The 24633-nt window shown below is 42.4% G+C and overlaps 3 protein-coding genes and 1 pseudogene across 3 annotated transcripts; 2 read left to right on the top strand and 2 right to left on the bottom strand.

Annotated features, from left to right (window-relative positions):
• Window positions 1-3118: 3118 nt before the first annotated feature.
• On the bottom strand, window positions 3119-3248 carry LOC148376958 (U2 spliceosomal RNA; annotated as a pseudogene).
• Window positions 3249-7294: 4046 nt separating this feature from the next.
• LOC148376957 (uncharacterized) lies at window positions 7295-9545 on the top strand. Its single transcript, XM_088351552.1, has one exon. The coding sequence runs from the start codon at window positions 7313-7315 to the stop codon at window positions 8831-8833; it is 1521 nt and encodes a 506-aa protein (XP_088207678.1). The 5' UTR covers window positions 7295-7312; the 3' UTR covers window positions 8834-9545.
• Window positions 9546-17041: 7496 nt separating this feature from the next.
• Window positions 17042-19066, bottom strand: LOC148376956 (uncharacterized). The gene is made up of 2 exons (XM_088352194.1): window positions 18861-19066; window positions 17042-18155 (listed from the first exon to the last, which is right to left on the bottom strand). The coding sequence occupies exons 1-2, from the start codon at window positions 18979-18981 to the stop codon at window positions 17227-17229; spliced, it is 1050 nt and encodes a 349-aa protein (XP_088208320.1). The 5' UTR covers window positions 18982-19066; the 3' UTR covers window positions 17042-17226.
• A 1459-nt stretch (window positions 19067-20525) lies between these two features.
• LOC148376955 (uncharacterized) lies at window positions 20526-24041 on the top strand. Its single transcript, XM_088352123.1, has 2 exons — window positions 20526-20629; window positions 22469-24041. The coding sequence occupies exons 1-2, from the start codon at window positions 20614-20616 to the stop codon at window positions 23659-23661; spliced, it is 1209 nt and encodes a 402-aa protein (XP_088208249.1). The 5' UTR covers window positions 20526-20613; the 3' UTR covers window positions 23662-24041.
• Window positions 24042-24633: the final 592 nt, after the last annotated feature.

The following is a 24633-nucleotide window of genomic DNA, read 5'->3' as shown; positions in this document are numbered from 1 at the left end:
AGGCGCACCGGGTTATAGGGCGCACCCCCCCAAAATAGTTTTTGGTCCTATATTTTCCATACATAAGGCGCACCGGATGATAATAAGGCGCTACAACGGGAACGTGGACAAAACAGTCAGATGATTCAGTCCAACTTCTTACCCCCTTAACATTCCCAAAGCTTGCAAAGAAGCAAACACGTGTCTCAGACATGTGCAGAAACAGTGTCTGTACGATGTCACTCAAATGCATCGTTCCAAATATCATTCGGAAGGTTAAAGTTTTGGGATTCGAGAAATGCCAACCATTCCTTAGTTTCCATTTTATTTTTTGCTGGCAACTGTGTGGACAGCAAAGTGAGAATTTTATTGTTCAGGGAAACGGGATTCTTTACTGTGCATATGACAATAAGCACTTTGAATTGAATTGAGTTTAAAAATAGACTCATCACAGAAACATCAAGATGGTTCTAAAACAAGATACCGGGAAAATATAAAGCCGCATAGCTCACCTAAGCTCTCACGTTCAAAAATGATACATAACCGTGGTCCTCTTACAACCGTGAGTCTAGTCAATACAGGAGAGTCAAATATTTACAAATACAGAATAGTAAAAAAAAAATTCTCTATGCCGTAGTGCAACCCAACGTGTGATTCGCGTTCATCTTTTTCGGCCAATTGCGGGCTTTGTTTCGCCCCTTTAGCCTATGCGAGCCAGTAAATGATGAAAAGGATCCGCCCCCTTGACCTCAGAATAACTTTAGCCAATAGTGATCGATTCAAATGATGATTGACACATTGGTTAGCCAATGAAACGCTGGTATATAAATCCCAGCATACACCGCAGACGACTTCGCCTTCGGGGGAAAATCGAGTCGGCGGCTGCCTTCCTTAGTTGCAAGACTTTGCGATTTAATATTGATCCATAAATAAGGCGCACTGTATTATAAGGCGCATGGTCAGTTTTTGAAAAAAAATAAAGGCTTTTAGGTGCGCCTTATTGTGCGGAAAATACTGTATATTAAATGCAAAAGATATTCACTGGCTGGGCTGTGGTGCGATGTCAGGGCACCCTGGTGGGAAATGTTGTTTACAGGAACGGCGGGAACGGGACGTAAGGCTGATAAGATAATCAGCACATCTAGACGCAGAAAGGCCCTGATGACGTAGAAACGCTCGGTGTTGTTTTGAGTATTCCAGGCATCGTGACGCCCAGGGGGGGCTTCCTTGGCACGCCCAAGGGAGGAGTCAGCACGCCATTATGCGGGGAGAAGATGGCCAATTGGAGAGAGCTAAAGGACTTGAGAAAAAAGCTTCCCAGAGACTCCAACGACGCTGTTTTTGATGGAGTACACTTCGTTAAATTGTTAGGGAAAATAAATCTGCCCCTGGGTGAAAATATCGGCTCTTTGATGATTGATGACCCACCGTTTTGGGGAAACATGGAATCTTGGAACTGAATTACAAGTAGCCGCTGCTGTACATTGAGGTACCTAGAGTGGAAATGAATTTCAAATAACGTCCCGAAACAAATCGGTATTCGTTTTTGGCAGGTTTGTTGCTTAGCATAACATTGAGACCTGCGCTGATTGGAAAATTCAGACCAAATTTCGAGCAATCGGGGAGAGAGACCACCGACTGGACTCATTTCTAAATACCTGTACTTTTTTCCCTCCCAAACGGCTCTCTGGATCCAATGTATGGAATAAAGCAAGGTTTTTGTTTTCAGAAAGAGAGAGAGAGAGAGATTGAGAGAGAGAAATTGGAGAGAAATTAGAGAGATGAAAGAGAACTGAGAGAAAAATGAAAGAGAAATGAGAGAAAGAGAAGGAGAGAGAGATGAGCGAGAGAGAGGAAGATTGTAGAGAAATGAGAGAGAGAAGAGAGAGATGAGAGAGGGAGAAATGAGAGAGAGAGATTGGAGAGAAATGAGAGAGAGAGAGATGAGGGAGAGAGGAATGAGAGAGAGAGAGATGAGGGAGAGAGAATGAGAGGGAGAGAGAGAAATGAAAGAGCAAGAGAAATTAGAGAGAGAGATGAGAGAGAGAGAGAGAGAGAGAGAGAGAGAGAGAGAGAGAGAGAGAGAGAGAGAGAGAGAGAGAGAGAGAGAGAGAGAGAGAGAGAGAGAGAGAGAAAGAAAAGAAAGAGAGAGCGTCGAAAGGAGCCGGCTCCAGTTGCTTACTGGAAAGAGTTGGTTCATAAATCCGTTTTATTCGCCAACGACATCACGGTGGAACAGATCGAGGATGTGATGCTGGGGGGCGCTATTGTACCGAAGAGATGGACGCCAACCGAGAAGAAGACGAGAACGACACATCTGCTGCCATTGTTTGTGGGTTGGCGGTGTTCCGCTCCTCTCTTGTGCACAATTTAACTCCATTTAACTCTGTAAAGGAGTTAGTGGCGAACTTTAAAGATGGCTCAAATGTGCGAGAGTGAGGAAGTAAATTTCGAAGAGGAGTTTCAAGATGACAACGAGCGAGAAGATCGACGGCTAAAGCAAGCTAGCGTTAGCATGCAGCTACGAGGAGGTTGGTCACTTTCATTTCTAGAACATTTTCTATAATCTTATTGTCTGCTCTTCAATTCCATTGTACCGCAAATGTTTGATTTCTATTTCATATTTACGATGCGGCTCTTTTAAAGGGTGAATCATTTGGGTCGGCGCCAAATCGGACAAAACAGCAATTCAACTTGCAGTTTCATAAAAATCAATCGCCCGATTCAAAAGATCAGTGTTTTAGTCATCATTCGTTCTCCCTATATATGCATTTTTTGTGTGAAAAAAAAACAAAGTTGCTAGTACTATATAGCATAATTTATTTTCAAATACCTGTTGACTTTCAAAAAGTACGGATGAATATTCTAGTAATACATTTGAAACCTAAATGTTCATATCGTCGGATTTTCTCAGTCAGCCTTCGAGTCGCTATGGAGACGGCTAACAAATGGGCTAAACTATGCTAAGCTCATGGGGTTTTTGGGGTTTTTAAGGGTTATTTATCTATCTTCGTTATTCATTATTCATTATCCGTTATCGGTCAGTTCATAATACGCTACAAAGCCTAGGAGCCGGGACACTTACTCTCAGCCAAAAGGCCAAGCTAAGGTCCTAGCCCTAAAGCCTTGTTGCGATCATTGCGAATGCACCGTTCCCGGAGGTACTGCAATACCGGGCCGATGCGTGGAGTGGACAGAGCAAGCTCTTATTCCATCTCCGGAATGCAAAAATCAAAGTCAATAGTACACAATCCTAGAACCACAGTAAAGAGTGTTGGTTGAAGATCAGGAGATGGTGTCATTGGAACCTGTGCGGTCCTCGGAGACATTTTGTGATGAAGGGCCAAACAAATAAATGGGACTTCACTTGACGGGTGTATTCCCACATGGACCCGCTAGATCACAGTCTCAAACTCATGGCCCGAGGGGCAAATGTGGCCCACGAGAGCTTAAAATGCATCTTATAATTATTTAGTTCCGAGTGCTTTCCCACAATGCCTGTCGCCTACCAACATCCATGTGACGACCCAGCGTCACCACATGGCAGTGCTTTTACATCGATGTCAAAAATTTAAATTGAGAAATAAATTATACCTGTCGAGGGGGGCGCGGGCATGTTTGACTTTGGGGAACTTTTTTTGTTGTTGTTTTGACTTTCATAGAATCAAGTGCAATTGGACACCCACTACAGTAGGGGGCAGCAGCATTCTCAATGGCTAAGTGTTCTGGAGGGACGAAAGCATGACCGACTTGGGTGCCGAGGTGCCTATCTTGTGTTTGGGCATTTGGGTTGGCCGTGGTCCAAAAAATGTCGTGTGTGTTGGTTTTTTTTTGTTATTTATTTCCCTTTTATGTTCTTTGTTATTGTATGTGTGTTTCTTGCTGTCGGTCACCCCTTGTAAGGTATATTACATCTAGTTATTTGTAATTTTCTCAATTACTCACGTTACAAATGGCTCCGATGGAATATACTTGATTTCATACTATTTTTATGACTTATTCTCTAGTTTTCTACTCTTTTATATGATTCTGTTTAAAACCATGCATACTTTCAGTCTTTATTTTGAAGGGTACAGGAAACTCATCATGGTATGTTTTTACAACCGCTTGACTTCTTCTAAATAAAAACAATCGCGTCACCGGGCCACGATATGAAAGAGGAGTCATTCGAAGGAGTGGGTCCGTTTTTCTCCCCGCGGTAACCGGGGGCCTCCTGTTGATATCAAACCTGCAGCTTCCTTGACTCTCATATCAGCCAGAGATTAATATCCCAAATTAATCTGTCACCCCTCTTGAGGGATATGACCAAGGTAGATAGATAGAAGTGTTTTGTTTGTATTCAGCCTCCACATCGTGCGTTAAGCCCAAAATATAAGCACGAGAGGATTTTTACCTTCCAAAGCCAAAACGGGGGCATGAGCCAAAATAATCGAAAATAATTGCATGACACTGATTTGGCCGGCGGTGAAACTGAGTTTGACACCTCTGCACTAGATGGCGCTCTCCCTTAATGCTATTTTCTTTTTCTTTTCTTTAAATAGCAAATGACAAGGAAATCTAAATAAACAAACATGGGGGAAAATCTATGACTTGCGCAGGGTTGGTACGGTTGCTTGACATCCGGTCAAATGCTTGAATTTCAATGTTGTTTTCAAGGTGAGGGAAGCGCTTGAATTGATTGCGAAGCGCTTGAAAACGCTTGAAATACTTGCTCCGTTTTTCGTCAGTCCGACTCGACGAACCGAGCGATAAACAACGAAAAATAATAAATCGATAAAGTCGGCTTTAAGACGAAGCCGACACAGCAGCTGCGTTGTCGTGTGAAGCGTCATCGCCCCCTACAGGTGCATTAGGACAGGTACACCACTCCGTCCATATCTGTTAAATCAAGGGTCGTTTACCCCAAATGATGAAAGAGCCATATTGCAGCCAAATAAGCAAAATGTCTGGAGCAAATGGAAAACTTTATATAAGCCTCGTAATGAAGGCGACACATGCTGTATATAAATCTATATTACCCTACTCTCGATATGTCTAAGTTGGTTACAAACACACATTGTTCTGGTTTTCCCGCGTCCCTGCGTCTTAGACGCATCATTTTTGCTGGGGACGCATCGTGTCAAGTCAACGTCTGTCCTCGGGACGCAACTTTTTTGACACAAAATTGTCATTACTACCTGATACTTTTTTTTTTAACAAAGATTTACCGCACTCAACTTTTCGTCAAGCAGATCCGCCATTGTTTTGAGATTTCATCCGCACGCCGATCTCGGCAAACGAGATCTTGTTGCTACGAGATGACGTCATTGTTGTGGTGGTGGTTGTCGAGGGAAGGTGATGGTTAAGTATGCCTCTGAAAAAACAGTTGGTATTAGGTGAAAATCAACACAAAATTGCTCATTTCTCCAGTGTCAATAATAAGTCGAAACGTAATACAGAAAGTGATAACGGCCTGTAATTCCGGCACGAAAAAACGGCGGAGAAATTCTTCGTAAGATCGCGGAGGCAAGGAAAACACGCGTGTTGAAGCGAACGATTCGAGAAAGATGATAAACAAAAGAATACTCCTAGCAAGAAAAGGACTTTTCTGCCAAAATAGACTCAAATATATTCCTGGTGACGCTATGAGGAGGATGATAATGGATTGGACCTTGAGAAGGCATTCCAACTGCGGCGGGAAAGCAAACCGCGAAGAATATACGAACTGAAAAATCTGAAGTGATAACTGCTTTGTATTACCAATTAACTGTGGCACAGTTCTGGGGTTGTGGGTTCAAATCCAGCTTCTGGACTTCCTGTGCGGAGTTTGTATGTTCTCCCTGTGCTTGCGTGGGTTTCCCCCGGGCACTCCCACATTCCAAAAACATGCATGTCGGGGGAATTGGCCAGTCCGAATTGTCCCTAGGTGGAAATGAGCGAGCGAGCTGTCTGTCTCTGTGCCCTGCGACTGAAGTTTGCATTTTCTTCCCTTGATTGCATGGGTTTCTTGTGGACACTCCGGTTTCCTCCCACATTCCAAAAAACATGCATGTCCGGTGAATTGGCCGGTCCAAATTGTCCCTAGGTGTGAATGGGCGGGCAAATTGTCTGTCTCTGTGTCCCCTGCCCACTGCCCGGAGATAGCTTAGATGGGCTCCATTACCCCCGCGACCCTACTGAGGATAAGCGGTGCAGATAATGGATGGATCTTGATAAATGACTCCTTGATTTTGTCACCATTTGTGAAGGTTTTCTCCGCTTTATTATCTCCCGGGTTGCAACACCATTGACTATAGTAGTGACGTTTTAAGATAAAGTCCACATCTTGTGTTGGAGAATTTGGAGGTTCGATAATCGAGAGAAAAGTCTTCTCATATGTGGATAAGGAAAACGGACAGGAGCCAGCCTCGTGGAGGGAGATACAACTTTATTGATGCGTCAATGAAGATCTCAGAGAGCTGGGAACATGACAATGTTTTTAAAGCTGGTAGCGACGATTAAGCTTCGGTTACACCCCAAAAGGCGGTCCTGTATCACGTATCAAGTACAGAGCGTCCCGTCCCTTGCACGCTATCTTCAAGGAAACTTAATGTCTGCCAAGAGTATCTTCAAGGATGTCTACCCGACCTTTTCCCACAACTGTAAGCAAGTCTTTCTAAATTTCTACATGTATGCAAATCTATTCTACATTTCTACATGTATGCAAATCTATTCTACAAATGCAAGTGTATTGACCACAACACTTGCATCTATGTTGCGCTCTTTGATGAAGTTTTCTCGCTTCCCATTGGTGCTCGGCTGCAAATGGAGCATGCCGTCCCACGACTCTTTTTGTTATTTCACCACTTTGCTCTTCAAAATTAGGAAGCCCTTCCCCATCGGCACCGTCTGCAAAAGATTCCGTCCAAGAAATGTCGAGTACTCCGTTTTCCCGAGTTATTTTTCTCTTTTTGCCTTCGGCCTCAATGGCAGATTTGTTGAAAACAGCCACTTGCTCGGCACCACGGAGAGCATGGTAACGTTGATTCGATTTCGGTTCTTGTGCGGCCATACTTCCCAGTTTGTTGACGGAGGCGGGGCCCGCCCACTGTTTGACTGACAGCTCACCCCAGCCTATCCATCGCTCGCACAGTCATCAGCCCATCACACCTACCCAACAGAGGACCCTCTTTAATCCGTCCCCGCTGAACACAATGCACGATACAACGACATTAATGACAACAAAGACTAAATCGTTTTCTTTAAAATTCTGCCAAGTAGCGAACCGGAAAAAAAACAGAAAATAGTGTGTGAATAGAGATTCTACACATTCATGTATGTATTGTGTCTTGCAGATGATCTAAGGTTCCCCGGCATGAAACAAGCCGATGAGTTTTTAAAGATGTTTGACATTAAAAAGGAAGAGGAGGATTTGGAGCCTGATCACATTCAAAACGAGAAAAAGGACTTGGAGCCTGTTGACATTAAAAAAGAAGAGGAGAATGATGTGGATTTTGCTGATGTTAAAGAAGAGGAATATTTAAGAGAGTTTGCCGTGACTGAGGCTCGTTTAACCTTCAAAGATCAACATGAAGAGAACAAGGAGAAGGTGTCTCCCAGCAGAAGCTCCGGGACAACGGATGACGACGACACGTCCGACTCCGCACACTATGATGGCGACCGACAGTCGGAAGTTGATAAAGCAAATCTCAAATGTTTGCACTGTGGAAAACTGTTTAGACACCAGTGTCAGTTGAAACGCCACAGCATTGTCCACACTGGAGAGAAACCCTTTTCCTGCTCAGTTTGTGGTCAAAAATTCGGTCATAAATCGCACTTAAAAACGCACACAAGGACCCACACTGGTGAAAAACCTTTCGCCTGCTCAGTTTGCGCTAAAAGATTCACCCAAATTTCACACTTAAAAACGCACGTGAGAACTCACACTGGTGAGAAACCCTTTTCATGCTCAGTTTGTGGTGAGAAATTTGGGGATAAATCCCACTTAAAAACCCACACAAGAACCCACACAGGGGAAAAACCTTTTGCCTGCTCGGTTTGTGGTAAAACGTTTAACCAAAAAGGAAATCTGAAAAGCCACACAAGAACCCACATTAGTGAAAAACCGTTTTCATGCTCAGTTTGTGGTCAAAGATTCACCTGGAAATTTTGCTTAACTATCCACTCAAGAAAACACACCGGTGAAAAACCTTTTGTTTGCTCAGTTTGCGGTCAAAATTTTGCCCAAAGAGGTGACTTAAAAATCCACACAAGAGTCCACACTGGTGAAAAACCTTTTGCCTGCTCAGTATGTGGTAAAGATTTCATCCATAAAGGAGATTTGAAAAGCCATACAAGAACCCACACTGGTGAAAAACCCTTTCCTTGCTCAGTTTGTGGTCGAAAATTCAGCGTGAAATCAAATTTAAAAATCCACACAAGAACACACACTGGTGAAAAACCATTTGCCTGCCTAGTTTGTGGTAAAAAGTTCAACCAAAATCGTTGTTTGACAATACACACAAGAACCCACACTGGCGAGCAACCTTTTGCCTGCTCAGTTTGTGGTAAAACATTCAGCTTGAAGAGACACTTAAATTGTCATACAATAACCCACACTGGTGAAAAACCTTTCGCTTGCTTATTTTGTGGTAAGAAATTCACCCACAAATCACACTTAAAAGAACACACAAGAACCCACACTGGTGAAAAACCCTTTTCTTGCACAGTTTGTGGTCAGAAATTCAGCTTGATGGGAAACTTAAAACGTCACACTAAAATCCACACTGATGAGAAACTATTTTCTTGTTCAGTTTGCGGTCAAAGATTCTCTAGTAAAGTCAAAGCTCAGGATCACAAGTGTGCTGTTGAGAATAACAACCATCACTCTATTTGATATGAGCTCTCAGTTTGCATATACATTAAAAACACTGATCTGTTTTTTTTTTTTTACTCTTGACATTGGCGATATCCCTTAAATTAGCACATTTTTATTGTTGTTGGTTTTTCAAATGCACAAGTGTTTCATGTTGTATTTTGTATGAAATAAATCCATTAATAACAGTAATTTACAAAATATAATTTTTGATTTTTCTTGTGGAGTTGAATGAATCAAGATGGCCTCTTTACACGGGGGATATTGCACAAAACTGGAATATAGAAAACCAGGCTAACTGAATAAGCTCAGCTCGATGTAGTCCGGCTTAATGGGTTGCACCTTTCCCGAGTCGGGATAAAAAAACGCGGCGACGTCAAGCCAGCTGTAGATAGTTGGGATAAATGCGCGTTCTCGGATCCTCAAATAAATCCCCAGGGTCCGTCTCAGGATCAGGAATCGGAAAATGGATGATCTTTTAATGTGGAAACAGCAAGAGCAATTTGCAAGGAGTCTTGGCGTAGGAGGGAGAGTTCGTTTATTGAACTTCGTCAACAGAAATCTTGAAGTCTCTCCGTCTTCAGAGACAATTGGCTTTTTATATCCTAATACAACATTCTCGTATTACTATCGCCCGTCCCCCTTGCACGTGTACATGCACGCCACCAGACAGGATGTTTTGTAATCAATATGTAACTTCCGAGAATTGTTTGGAGTCGCCTCGACCTGGCAAAGAAGACGTTAAACAAGGTCCTTTCTCAAGGTTTCTCTTTTCTCTTCACTCTGAGGTTTTTGAGTTGTTCCTGGCCCGCATGCTGGTTTAAGATCAGGTCATTGTGTCATTTTGTAATTGTAATCCTGTGCAGTCCTTTGAGACATTTGACTTGAAGACTTCTTTTGGCGGCCCAAGGCGATCATCAATAATATTTGCTGACATTTGCACTCGGGATAAACAAACTGGAATTTCCCCTCTTAGTATCCTAACGTGTTCCTTATGCAAGCTGACTCCACAACAATTTCACAGTCTTGGAGTTTAAAAAACTTTTGAAAGAAATTATAAGAAAAAAAGGTGACACGAGCACTACTAATAAAGAAAGGACAACGCCAAGTAATCTTGCGGCCCGGTTTATTGAAACTTGATTTTATTCGACGAGTACCACGTCGGAAACACAAAATACAAATTCAAACGAGATGATAAATATATCCCGGCGTGATCCCTCATCTTGGTGTCGTGCAATAACCCCTTAGGTTTTTTATTTTAATCTGATTGTGATTGTGTGAATACAGAAGCTCCTACATCACTGTAGTGCTTCTTTTCGCCGCTCCCGGCGTGTGGTGGCGCTGTGTGAGCTCACCCAGCATCCACCCCGAAGAAGAAATCCGCCTTCTACTTCCTAGTTGGTGTGTAAAGATTCTATACTGTCTGTCGATACCAGTGTTTTTCAACCAGTGTGCCGGGGCACACTAGTGTGCCATGAGACCTTGTCTAGTGGGCCGCTGGAATTTGCCCAATTGGATCCTTCCAAAAAATCAGGCCATTATTTAGTATTTTTGCACTCTTCAGACGAGGAACTGTAATAGTCATCCATATCAGTAGGTGGCAGTAGATTTTTATATACTTTTTATGTACTCATTATCTGCTCTTGAGGTAGAACAGTTCATTTAATAACTTAATTTGTTTAACAAAGCGATTTAAGATTGCACGGTAAAAAATAAAAACCTAAATAAAGCACATCATTCTTTTTTATTTTAAGTATTATTCTCTTTTTGTATACTAATTACCTACTTCTGAGGTAGTACAGTGAAATATTTAACAACTACATTTACGACAGACGTGTGCCTCGGAACTTTATGAATAAAGGTCTACTTTAGTTCAAAAAGGGTTGAAAAACATTGGTTTATACTATCTCCTATATCGCTAAGTACTTGGACATTTTCATTGTTTAATATGTCGTGCATCCATTCAATAGGGTTGATGTAAAACTTAAAGAAGAGGCGAGCCGTTTCTTTTGAAATGAAAGTGGAATATGAAAGCTTGATGCGGTTGAGAAAATGGTCGGATCGCTTTTTTTTTTGGCCACTTTCTACCACGGACGAGGACCTTTTGAAGCGCATCTTCCAAAAGTAAGTTAAACCTTACTTTATTTATCTTTTATAGAGCATATTATTTTATGAAATGTTTATTTTTTTTAGTACAAAACAATACAGGTTACTTATACAATCCTTAAACATACAAAATATAGCACTGAAGCAACTTACGAGCAAACAATTGTTTGGAACCTATCTCGTTGGTAAGTAGGGTAGCGTCTGTATACAATATATATTTTTATACTTGTAATCAAAGCAACTCGGGGGCCACACAATAGAACAAACATTTTGTCGGACTAGTAGATTAAAGAGAAAGAAAAAGAGAGATAAAGAAATAAGAGGAAGAGGGAGGGAAAAGGAGAGAGGGCGGGACAAAGAAAGAAAAAGAGAGAGAGGGAGAGAGTGTGAGAAACAAAAGACAAAAAGTTGTGAGGGAGGGGGACAGAAAGGGAGCGGAAGAAAGAAATCCAAAGAGTAATATAAAGACAGAGGGAGAGAAAAGAGAAAATAAAGCAGCAAAGAATAGGAAGAGAGGAAAAGAAAGAAAAGGAAGTTAGAGCAAAAGAGGTTAAAAGACACAGAAAGTGAAAGAGAGTGGGAGAAAGGGGTGGAAAAGAGAGAGAGAGAGAGAAATACAAGTACAGTGTCTTTGTTGGAGGCACCTGGCTTTGGCAACATCAAGTTGACATATTTCAACCTGCAGCTTGTTTTTCTCTTGCGCTTCTTTGAGTGTTGTCTCGCCGGCCAGGTTCAATCCCTTAGGGGGCCTGATCTGGCCCGCGGGCCGCTTGTTCGACACCTGTGTTGTAGACCCTTCTAACTACCGAGAGAGCTAACTGCTTCACTCTCAGTAAAATGTGAAACTGGAGTGCCACCTCCAACCCATTTTGTAACAATGATAATAAAGGTATATTTTATTGGATGTAAGCAATTTGAATTGTAAATGTATGACTGGATATTTTTTGAAGATAGTTTTCAAACTGTGATTTAACAATTTCCTTCATTTAGATTTGACTAAAAATCAAAATGTCAAGAGTTGATTTGTTGGATTGATTTTCTATGTTTTGAAGTATTGAAGGGCACACGAGATACATTTGAGTTGTTCCCATCAGCCCTTATTTTGAAGTTTCAGTTATCTTAGCATCCTTTTGTGTCTTGATTTGTCTGCGACACTTATTCCTGAAACAAAATTGTTCTTATAATAAATTACGATGATGTCATTCAATTTGGATCCGGTATGGTTCCCGTTTATTTTTGTCCTGTTTAATTTCGATATCCTGTTTTGACTTCATAAATACGACCAAAATACTAACAAAAATTCTTAAACTGTAATACAACTGTCACAGTTGCCATGGCGCCCAATTGGCCCCGCCTGTGTGGCGCCAGTTGCAGGTCATTAACAGATTGGCTTTCTGTTCATTTAAGCTCAGTGCTCGCATTCTTCCTTTGCCAGTCCGTCAACCAACCACTGCCCCGCAAGACGTGGGTTTTGACTCTGTCCTGTGTCCTGTTGGTATTTCCTGCCCGGAATGTTTTTGTCCTGCTTAATATTGGTTTCCAGTTTCGTTCCCGTCTAGTCTGTCCTGTTTAATTTCGATAGCCTGTTTTGACTTCATAAATACGACCAAAATACTAACAAAAATTCTTAAACTGTAATACAACTGTCACAGTTGCCATGGCGCCCAATTGGCCCCGCCTGTGTGGCGCCAGTTGCAGGTCATTAACAGATTGGCTTTCTGTTCATTTAAGCTCAGTGCTCGCATTCTTCCTTTGCCAGTCCGTCAACCAACCACTGCCCCGCAAGACGTGGGTTTTGACTCTGTCCTGTGTCCTGTTGGTATTTCCTGCCCGGAATGTTTTTGTCCTGCTTAATATTGGTTTCCAGTTTCGTTCCCGTCTAGTCTGTCCTGTTTAATTTCGATAGCCTGTTTTGACTTCATAAATACGACCAAAATACTAACAAAAATTCTTAAACTGTAATACAACTGTCACAGTTGCCATGGCGCCCAATTGGCCCCGCCTGTGTGGCGCCAGTTGCAGGTCATTAACAGATTGGCTTTCTGTTCATTTAAGCTCAGTGCTCGCATTCTTCCTTTGCCAGTCCGTCAACCAACCACTGCCCCGCAAGACGTGGGTTTTGACTCTGTCCTGTGTCCTGTTGGTATTTCCTGCCCGGAATGTTTTTGTCCTGCTTAATATTGGTTTCCAGTTTCGTTCCCGTCTAGTCTGTCCTGTTTAATTTCGATAGCCTGTTTTGACTTCATAAATACGACCAAAATACTAACAAAAATTCTTAAACTGTAATACAACTGTCACAGTTGCCATGGCGCCCAATTGGCCCCGCCTGTGTGGCGCCAGTTGCAGGTCATTAACAGATTGGCTTTCTGTTCATTTAAGCTCAGTGCTCGCATTCTTCCTTTGCCAGTCCGTCAACCAACCACTGCCCCGCAAGACGTGGGTTTTGACTCTGTCCTGTGTCCTGTTGGTATTTCCTGCCCGGAATGTTTTTGTCCTGCTTAATATTGGTTTCCAGTTTCGTTCCCGTCTAGTCTGTCCTGTTTAATTTCGATAGCCTGTTTTGACTTCATAAATACGACCAAAATACTAACAAAAATTCTTAAACTGTAATACAACTGTCACAGTTGCCATGGCGCCCAATTGGCCCCGCCCGTGTGGCGCCAGCTGCAGGTCATTAACAGATTGGCTTTCCGTCCATTTAAGCTCAGTGCTGGCATTCTTCCTTTGCCAGTCCGTCAACGAACCACTGCCCCGCAAGACGTGGGTTTTGACTCTGTCCTGTTTCCTGTTGGTATTTCCTGCCCGGAATGTTTTTGTCCTGCTTAATATCGGTTTCCAGTTTCGTAGCGGAAGTGAAGCACTGGACCAGTTGTGACAAACATGAGCTTTGCTAGCTTCCAGTGAGTCGCTGGACCGCATATGTTGCGATCAGGGTTGGGTAGGGTTACTTGAACTGGATTACTTTCAATGACTTTTGGATGACTCCAATACCAAATATGCTAATAAAAGACAAGAGAAACTAAATATGAATAAAATGATGACTCACAACACGTGGTAAGCTTTCTCTCCTGGCTTTGATCTCTTTGATCTCCGGCAAAACGAACATCAAATGCGACGGAAACAAAATGAAAATTAATCCAAACAGCTTGCCAACATCGTTTTTACCGTTCCAGGGATTCCGTTACTCCCCGAGCCTGCACAAAATTTACCGGTAGTCATTTTATTCCCATTTAGTTTCTTTTGTCTTTTATTAGCATATTTGCTATTGGAGTCATCCAAAAGTCATTGAAAGTAATCCAGTTCAAGTAACTCTACCCAACCCTGGTTGCGATTAACGAGACGATAAACTCATCCGACACTGTGTGCTTGTCACACCGTATTTCCGGTTTTAAATAAAAAAGACGAACATCTGTTAGGATATAAATACATTAAAAATGTGACGTTTATCAAATTGTTGGAATTGGTTATCTGACTCCATTAACCAAACATAACCTTCATTCTCCCAACAATGCATGCTCTTTTCTTAATTTAGGGAAAATATTGACAAGAGACCGGCATTTCCACACGGGGGCAGATTTATTTTCTTCAAGTATTTAACTAAAATGAATTCCATCAAATAAGCCTAATTAATGTCGAATTAGTCTAATTAGTCTTTGTCGAGCGTCCCTCTCACTATCGATCTCCCATCTCTTCCTCCCGTCTTCTTTTCACAAGCTGGGGTGTTGGCTCCTCCCCCATGGGCGGGCCAGGAGCTCCCCACGTGGCCTCCACCTAGTCGCCACCTCGTCTGGACCGGTGCGTCACGAAGGCCCCTCCCATGGGGCGGGTCAGGTGCCGGCTTCACCACCTCCTCGCCGAAAGGCGCCGCCACGTCTAAGGAAACTCACAACAACAAAGCTTATCAGAACTTCTCCAAACAATGTCTGCTTTTTCCGCGTCACAGATGCTCCTCCGGCGTCAGCCCTTGTCCCGTTCTCGCTGTTTTCTGTAAACATCCCTCTCTGTCTAGGCCGCATTGACCTCAAGCCTCCTTTGTGAAAAATCTTCATTACGCTCAACAAATGCAACCTGTATAAAACTGTACAAAATCCCTTATAGTCAAATAAATAAAATATAAAATCTTTCAATCTGAATTCCACCTGGCATCAAACCCAAAAGCGTTGTGGTGCGCTGTAGCCAAAGTTGGAGGCACACCCCGATACATTGGTGCCGTGACCCGTCGATCTCCAGTGGCTTTCTACACGCCAGACCAGAACCGCATCCCCGAAAGGCTCCCGTGTCGTCGCCTAGTGGATCGTGCAATTGTTCTGATGTGTTCTTATGGTTTCACACATACTTTTTTTCCCCCATCTTAAAATGAATAGTGTCCAAAATAAATGGAGTACACCTTTAAATGGGTAAAATTGTTTAAATTTCGTAGCCTGGTTCGGAGGGATGTAAGTGAGGTAGTGGATTCAAGACAGGATTCAGCTAAGGCCCCATTTGTAAGTGGGGACAGGGATTCCTCCCAGAATAACTGCAGTACCACCACATCAACAGCAGAGGGTGCTATTCCACAGACGTCAGACCCCATCCCTCAGTCATTCGCAGGTAATCAGATAAGTGAAATGATGAAATTTGTTGGCCCGCAGATGGCGAATGGCTTTGCTGCATGTTTATCACCAAAGCAAAATGTTCCTGCATGTGATTTTATTTTATTACTCGGGAAACGAGACGATCCGCATCCATGGGAGCTCGATATGGATCCTGTTGACAACACTCCCAGTAGTTTGATAGCTGGTGAAGTTATATACTATTTTATACACTGTTTTATCTTACTTAGTCAAATATACTTGTCCTAAATATGACTTCAGCGTTCGAGTGCGAGCCTTGGCAGAAGGGTGTCGTAAACCGCGCTTTGCCTTGGAATGTGCCTTTTGTTCCATTCTGTGCAGATAACAAGGACTTATCACCTCGCCTGAGGAGTTGGAGTGTGTGTCTTGCCCCATTCTGTCCAGAGGGCGATGATCCATCACCCCTCCCCCCATTCGTCAAAGGAGGATTAGGAAGTCTGCATCGGCAACAGCGTGGACCATTCGGCAGCAGCTTGATCATGTGGCGTGAACATTTCATCGCCATGTGATATAACATGGGAAGACCCTGGAGCCTTCTCCACACGATTGCAATTTGGCACGGCAGAAAGACCCGATCTGTTCAACTCTTTGATTAGGATAAATAAATTGATACGTGGACTATACTCGTCGCTCGGCTGATTGAATTTCTCGGACTTTTGAACATGCTCCAACTGTAAGGGTTTAGACAAGACACGTGAAGTGTCTTCAGAGTCAGATTTCAGTCTAATAAATGGTAAAACCTGACACTGCTTACGTCATACATACATCCAAACAATGAAACAGACTGTCTTTTCGTTTTCAGTATTCCTACTTAAAAAAATGAATGGAAAAACAGACCTCTTGAACACATGTGACTTTTCTTAAAATGATGTCAGCAATTTATTTTTCTTCCTCTCATTTCAGGAACAAGGTTGCAGTCAAGTCAAGAGACAAAACACAAACAAGGGCTAATGGGAAAAGATCCAAGTTTATCTTTTGTCCCCCTGACAACTTGGACACTTATCACAATTTGTAGATGTTAAAAAAAAAAAAAAAGAATCAACAAATGAACTTATTAAAATTTCATTTTTAGTCCGATATAAATGTATCAAGTTGTTGAATAGCATTCGGTTAAAAAAAAAAAAAGACTAACTGACAATTCAAATACGCGCTGTCACAAATAATGACAAACGCATAAAAAGTCATCATGCTTCAGACATAAGGACATTGTAGTCATTAAATATCAATTAGATCTAAAATAATCTTGTAAAGAGAGATCCTCTTGGTTAAGTAGACTCACCAAATTAGAACATATTTACATGCGTACACAAGAGATGCTTGAAAAAACTCAGCAGTAAAACATACTCAGGAGATACTGTCGGAATCACGGCTATGATTCATCAATCCTGTTCTATAGAATCGTTCGATAAAAGCATTCGAGCTGCGACACGTTTAATAAAAACAATTTCAAAACGAGCACGATCATGAAAAAGGCTAAGACGGGTGACCGATGTCAAAAGTAAACACACGTGTTCATTTCATGTCAATTCTGTTTAGAATAAAAATTGAAATCTATCCACCACTTGTGATCCTGAGTGTTTTGAAAAAAAAAACAGAACAAGAAAATGTTTTTTCATCTGAGTGGGTTCTTGTGCGGATATCTAAATTCGATCGCTGGGTGAATTTTCAAACGCAAACTGAAAAGGGAAAAAGTCTCTAACAAGTGTGGGTTCTTGTGTGGATTTTTAAGCTTACTTCGTGGCTGAATTTTCGGTCGCAAACTGAGCAGGCAAAAGGTTTTTCACCGGTGTGTGTTCTTGTGTGGATTTTCAAATGTACTTTCCGGCTGAATCTATTACCGCAAACGGAGCAGGCAAAAGGTTTTTCACCAGTGTGGGTTCTTGCATGGGTTTTTAAGTGTGATATCTGGGTGAATTTTAGATCACAAACTGAACAAGCGAAAGGTTTTTCACCAGTATGAGTTCTTATGTGGCGTTTCAAACTTGCTTTTCTGCCGAATTTTCGACCACAAACTGAGCAGGCAAAAGGTTTTTCACCAGTGTGAATTTTTGAGTGTCCTTTCAGTTGGGCTTTCTGGGTGAAATTTCTACCGCAGACTGAGCAACCAAAAGGTTTTTCACCAGTGTGGGTTCTTGTGTGCGTATTCAAGTGTGCTATCTGGGTGAATGTTTTATTACAAACTGAGCAGGCGAAAGGTTTTTCACCAGTGTGGACGAGAGTATGGCGTTTTAAACTACACTTGTGGGGAAACATTCTCCCACACTGCAAACATTTGTGATTTGTGTTATCAACTTCTGAGTGTTTCTCGCCATCGTTGTGTGCAGAGTCGGACGTGTCCTCTTCATCTGTTGTCCCGGAGCTTCTACTTGGAGATACCTTCTCCTTGTTCTCTTCACAGTGGTCATCAGGGGTTAAACAGTCCCCAGTCACAGGAAACTCTCTCAAATCTTCCTCCTTTTTGACGTCGGCGGGCTCAAAATCCTCATTTTCCTCTTTAACTTGGTCAGGCTGCAAATTGTCCTCCTCCTTTTGGACGTGATCAGGCTCCAAATCATTTTCCTCTTTTTTGACAGCAGCCAATTTTGTCTCCTGGTGCCAGGAAAGAAGATACTCTTGACTGACATCTGCAGGACACAAAACAGGTGTTTTGGGGAAAATTTCCAATGGTCCGATGGTCTGCATTTATACAGCGCTTTTCAAGTCACTGAAGAGCTCCCAAAGCGCTTTACAATGTGCTTCACACTTTCCCATTTACATACTAACTCACCGATAGCAGCGTCAGCCATGCAAGGAAACTACCTGCTTATCGGGGGCGTTAGGGATTCAGTGTCTTGCCCAAGGACACTTTGACATATCAAACTGGGTGCCTTTTGCACTAATAAGTAACCTAAAAGTAGCTCTCAGCTTAAAAGAGTTGGGAGAGCCCAGATATAAAGCGATGTAGCACAATTTGAATGATTAGCAATAAGTCCAAGACACACCACAGGAAATAGTGCCCCTACCACCCTAGTTGTTGAGGCATCCAACCAACCAATTCAATTATAAGTGATATAGCTAGAAGCTAAATTTAGCTAGCTAGTGGCCGCGTTTTCATCTCAGTCAATAGAAACGGATCTACCTACTTTGCTGCCCACTGTAACTAGCTATGTAGCTTACAAGATAATAATGAAGCTATATACCACAATTCTGCTATAAAATAGCTTTTAGTTAAGGGCACTAGCTAGAAGTGAACCAAATGGACTCCACCTCCGAGCAGCCGCATTAACAATATAGAAAAAAACAAAATACTTCGTAAGAGTGGAAAATAAATTGTTCTAGAAATGACCAACCTGCTCTGTTCAACACAACTTGTAGCTTCTTGCTCATGCTAACTCGGTTTAGCCGTCGATCTTCTCGCTCGTTCTCTTCTCGAAACTCCCCCTTGAAACGTCTCTCCCCCTTGCAGTACATTTTAGCCACATTTAACGCTCATCGTTAACACTTTTAGGGAGTTAATTGGCGCTTTTCCACAAGGCTGGAGCGGAACGCCATGTTGCCCCAAATGACCTCCGAGTGACCCGGAAAGACAAATAAAGTGGGCGGAGCTACAACGAAACAGCTTCCGCCTAACAAAATGAACTTTCAATTTTTTCTTCCATTTTTTAAAACAGTTTTGGTATATTCTAGGGAGAATATTTTTATGACAACATAGTGATTTTGCACGTTTTTCAACGTGGATTAGAAAAAGGACTGGAAAAAATGTGATGACTGCAAAGTATCACAGTTGATCTATTCAACTCGCTCGGTCGATAAAGCAAGAAACTTAAAGTTTAATTATTGAGGCTTTTAGAATCCTAATTCTAAATATAATATAATATAGTATAATATAATATAGTATAATAAAATACAGGCAGCACGGCACAGTTCTAAGGTCTTGGGAACCGCCTGTGTGGGTTCAAATCCAGCTACAGGACTTCCTGTGCGGAGTTTGTATGTTCTCCCTGTGCTTGTGTGGGTTTCCTCCGGGCACTACGGTTTCCTCCCACATTCCAAAGACATGCATTTCAGGTGTATTGGCCGGTCCAAATTGTCCCTAGGTGTGGTGTGAATGAGTCGTCTTTCCCCGTGTGCCCTGCGATTGGCTGGCAACCGGTTCAGAGTGTCCCCTGTCCACTGCCCGATGATTGCTGGGATGGGCTCCAGCACCCCCCCAACCCTACTGAGGATAAGCGCTGGAGATAATGAGATGAGATGAGATAATATAATATCATGTAGAAATTCTCCAGTGCAGAGTTTGCATGTTCTCCTTGTGCTTGTGTGGATTTCCTCCGGGCACTTCGGTTTCCTCCCACATTCCAAAAAACATGCATGTTGGGTTAAATAGCCGGTCCAAATTCTCCCTAGGTGTGAATGAGCGAGCAAGTTGTCTGTCTGTGTGTTCCCTGTCCCCTGCCCACTGCCCGAGGTCGGGTGAGATTGGCTCCAGCACCCTGCTACCCTACTGAGGATAAGATAGAGCATTTCAAATGCAGGCGGCTCATAATGCACCAAAGGGATGGATTCCAACCAAGAAGAAGAACGTATCACTGCTTCAACAAAATATTCATTAACAATAAATATGATATCACGAAACACATGTTAAACGACATAAATAAACACGTTTGGAAAAAAAATATGGTGTGAGATTATTTTCTTTTTTGTAAGGGAAAATACCACAGTTTGTAAGGGCATGGAGCCCTGGAGCGCGACAGTATGATACTATTCCGTTTTTTGAGATGCTTTTTGACGAGGTTTGTGGGATGGAAGAGGTGACGGGTATTCGGTGATGGGGGCGGTAATTCACCAAAGCGATGGATGCCAACTGCCATTAAACCTAAAGAAGAAGAAGATATCACCGCCGCCATTGTTTGTGGCATCGTGGCGCACCACTCCGGTCGTGTGCACAATTAACTGCGTTTAACTCTGTAAAAGAGTTAACGGGGAGCTTTAAAGGTGGCTAAAATGTGCGAGAAAGGACGATTTAAAGAGGATTTTCAGGAAGTGCAAGAAGAGAACGAACGACAAGATCGTTGGCTAAACCAAGTTAGCATTAGCAAGGAGCTAATGGCGAACGGAGCAGGTTGGTCACTTTTATTTGTATTATTTTCCTATTTTGGGCTTATCAAGTCCATTGCACGGCTTGCGGTTCATTTCTATTCTTGAGTCGGCTGCTTCGAGGGGTTGGCGTCGAGACCAAACGAAATCTACGATCATGCGGACAACATATTCTGCAGTTAAACCCAATTCAAATAATAGTGTTTGAGTGGCCACTTGTTTTGTGCGGAAGAAATCTAAAATGGCGAAGTCGTTGCTATTACTGCTGTTGTCATTTCTTGTTCAAACATTTTTGGAGCTGGCTATCAAACTAAGGTCAACTGACAAAGCGTGAAAGTGTACATTGTTGGGGGGAAAACACATTCAAAATGATTTTGAATGAGACTACCGTATTTTCCGCACTATAGGGCGCACCGGGTTATAGGGCGCACCCCGAAAAAATAGTTTTTGGTCCTATTTTTGACATACATAAGACGCACCGGATTATAAGGCGCTACAATAGGAACGTGGACAAAACAGTCAGATGGTTCAGTCCAACTTATTACCCCCTTAACATTCCCAAAGCTTGCAAAGACGCAAATACGTGTCGTAGACATGTACAGAAATAGTGTTTGTACGATGTCACTCAAATGCATCGTTCCATCATTCAGAAGGTTAAAGTCTTGGGATTCAAGAAATGCCAACCATTCCTTAGTTTCTATTTTCTTTTTCGCTCGCAACTTTACTGTATATATGACAATAAACACTTAGAATTGAGTTGAATTTAAAAATAGACACTCCATTCCATCCATGATCTGCACCGCTTATCAAAGAAACATCAAGTTCAGTCTGAAACAAGATACAGGGAAAATATATAGCCGAAGTAGCTCACCGAAGTCGTTGCGTTCAATAATAATGTGCAACCGTGGTCCTCTTATATGGGGCGGCAGTAGCTCAGGAGGTAGAGCGATCGTTTTAGGATTAAGGGATCCCAGTTCGAATCCCGGCTTGTCCGTGTTACTTGTCGAAGTGTCCTTGGGTAAGACATTGAACCCCCAATTACCCCCAATAAGCAGGTTAGCGCCTTACAAGGCTGCACAGATCACGGCCGCTATTGGGAAAGCACAATGTAAAGCGCTTTGGGAAGTCATTGACTTGAAAAGCGCTATAGAAATGCAGATCATTTCATAGATCATTTCATTTCATTTTCATTTCATTTCATTTATATCCGTGAGTGTAGTCAATCCAGGAGAATAAAATATTTACGAACACAAAATAGTAAAAAAATGCTTTCTGTATGCCATCAGCCACGTGCTATACGCATTCATGTTTTTCGGCCAATTGCAGGCTTTGTTTTGCCGTGTAAGCCAATGCCAGCCTGTCAATGCTAAAAAGGATCCGCCCCTTGACCTCCGAATAACTTTAGCCAATAGCGATCGATTGAAATGATGATTGACACATTGGTAAGCCAATGAAACGCCGGTAAATAAATCCCAGCATACACCGCGGACGACTTGGCGTTGGGGGGGAAATCGAGTCGGCGGCTGCAAGTTAGTTGGAAGACTTTGCGACCTAATATTGATCCATAAATAAGGCGCACTGTATTATAAGGCGCATGGTCAGCTTTTGAAAAAAATAAAGGCTTTTAGGTGCGCCTTATAGGGCGGAAAATACGGTATAGATGTGTGTGTGAATGATTACTTGTGTACTTAAATAGAAAAACAGGTTAAACAAGTTCATTTCATAGCAATATCATTTGTAACATAGGAGTCTGAGAAATACACAATAACTAAAAGTAGCTTACATATGTTTTTGCTGTAAAAACAAAAGTTGTTTGTGTGTTAAAAGAGATTTTAAACATTCATGTGTGTCTTGTGTCTTGCAGATGTTAGTGAAGAGAATCTTCTTCCTCGGCAACAAGAGACGATGTTCCCTGGCGTGAAACAGGAGGAAGATGACTTTTTAGAGACCTTCTTCATTAAAAAGGAGGAGGAGGATTTTGAGCCTGTTGACATTAAGAAAGAAGAGAAGAACCATGTGGATTTTCATGACGTTAAAGAGGAGGAAGATTTAAGAGAGTTTCCAGTGACTGCGGCCTTTTTAAGCTACGAACATCAACATGAAGAGAACAAGGAGAGGGTGTCTCCGAGCAGAAGCTCCGACGAGGACACGTCCGACTCGGCAGACAATGATGGCGACAAACAGTCGGAAGGCGATAACGCATGTCACCAATGTACACAGTGTGGAAAATCGTTTCGATACAAGTGTGATTTGAAACGTCATATGACGGTCCACACCGGTGAGAAACCCTTTTCCTGCTCAGTTTGTGGTCACAAATTCCGGTTGAAAGGAAACTTGAAAATCCACGCAAGAACTCACAGCGGTGAGAAGCCCTTTGCCTGCTCCGTTTGTGGTCAAACATTTGCCCAGAAATCAAACTTAAAAATCCACACCAGAACGCACACTGGTGAGAAACCCTTTTCCTGCACAGTTTGTGGTCAGAATTTCCTCCATAAATCACACTTGCAAATGCACACTAGAACCCACACGGGTGAAAAACCTTTCTTCTGCTCAGTTTGTGGTAAAAAATTCAGCCGAAAAGGCAATTTGACAAGCCACACAAGACTACACATTCTTGAAAAACCCCTTGCCTGCACAGTTTGTGGTCAGAGATTCGGTGATAAATCGCATTTAAAATCACACGCGAGAACCCACACAGGTGAAAAACCTTTCGCCTGCTCTGTTTGTGGTAAAACATTCCGCCGAAAAGGTAATTTAAAAGGCCACACAAGTACCCACATTAGTGAAAAGCCGTTTCCCTGCTCAGTTTGTGGTCAAAGATTCGGGCTGAAAGGAAACCTAAAAGTCCATATAAGAACTCACAGTGGGGAAAAACCTTTTGCCTGCTCATTTTGTGGTCAAACATTTGCCCAGAAATCAAACTTAAAAAGCCACACCAGAACGCACACTGGTGAGAAACCCTTTTCCTGCTCGGTTTGTGGTCAGAATTTTGCCCATAAATCACACTTGCAAACACACACTGCAACCCACACAGGTGAAAAACCTTTCGTCTGCTAAGTTTGTGGTAAAAAATTGAGCCAAAAAGCCAATTTGACAAGCCACTCAAGAACCCACATTAGTGAAAAACCCTTTACCTGCTCAGTTTGTGTCAAGAGATTTGGTGATAAATCACACATAAAATCACACACAACAACCCACACAGGTGAAAAACCTTTTGCCTGCTCTGTGGTTAAAAAATCCGCCAAAAAGAAACTTTGAAAGGCTACACAAGAACCCACATTTGTGAAAAGCAGTTTCCCTGCTAGGTTTGTGGTCAAAGATTCACCTGGTAATTTTGCTTAGAATTACACTCGAGAAAACGCACAGGTGAAATACCTCTCGCCTGCTCAGTTTGTGGTCAAAAATTCACACATAAATCACACTTAAGAATCCACACAAGAATCAAGTTTGTGGTAAGAAATTCTGCTTGAAGAGAACCTTAAAACATCACACAAGAACCCTCGCTGATGAGGAACAGGTCAAAAATTCTCTCGTCAAGACAAAGCTCAGGATCACAAGTGTGCCAGTGAGAATAGTAGTCATTCTTTCACTCGATATGAGCTCGTGGTTTACATTTAAAATAACACAGCTACCACTGAATGAACTCATATAACCCTTGACATCAGGGATATCCCTAAACTGAGCTTATTTTATATTTGTAGTTTTTAAATGTGTTGCAACTTGTATCTTTTTTGGACCGATTATATGAAATGACTGATAACATTCGTAGCTACGCGGACCGGAGCTAACCGGCTTCAGTGCCGTTAGACAGAGACACGAAAGCCTGCGGGAAGCGGAGAGGAGGCGGACTCGCTAACACGAGGCGGTGTAACCTTGGGCACAAAGATTTCCATCTGCTGCAGGGACGTCCAACTTTTGGACTACTATGTAACGTCATCCACTATGCTGTTGCTAAACTACAACACAGCACCCCGAGGCCATCCTCTTAATCTGTTAATAAACAACAAAAGGTCACTGCTGGAAGTGGGA

Source organism: Urocampus carinirostris, chromosome 1 (assembly GCF_059441175.1).
Source record: "Urocampus carinirostris isolate Australia breed hairy pipefish chromosome 1, RoL_Ucar_1.0, whole genome shotgun sequence".
Taxonomy (NCBI): Eukaryota; Metazoa; Chordata; class Actinopteri; order Syngnathiformes; family Syngnathidae; genus Urocampus; species Urocampus carinirostris.
The sequence above is the reverse complement of the archived record's forward strand: the minus strand, read 5'-3'. Positions and strand labels throughout refer to the sequence as shown.

Bases quoted from the DNA above. Each gene is read 5' to 3' on its own strand.
- LOC148376957 (XM_088351552.1), top strand. From the start codon at position 7,313: ATGAAACAAGCCGATGAGTTTTTAAAGATGTTTGACATTAAAAAGGAA.
- LOC148376956 (XM_088352194.1), bottom strand. From the start codon at position 18,981: ATGTACTGCAAGGGGGAGAGACGTTTCAAGGGGGAGTTTCGAGAAGAG. The intron at 18,156-18,860 runs GTTGGTCATTTC...TGTGTCCTGCAG, and splicing joins AGTTGTGTTGAACAGAGCAG to ATGTCAGTCAAGAGTATCTT.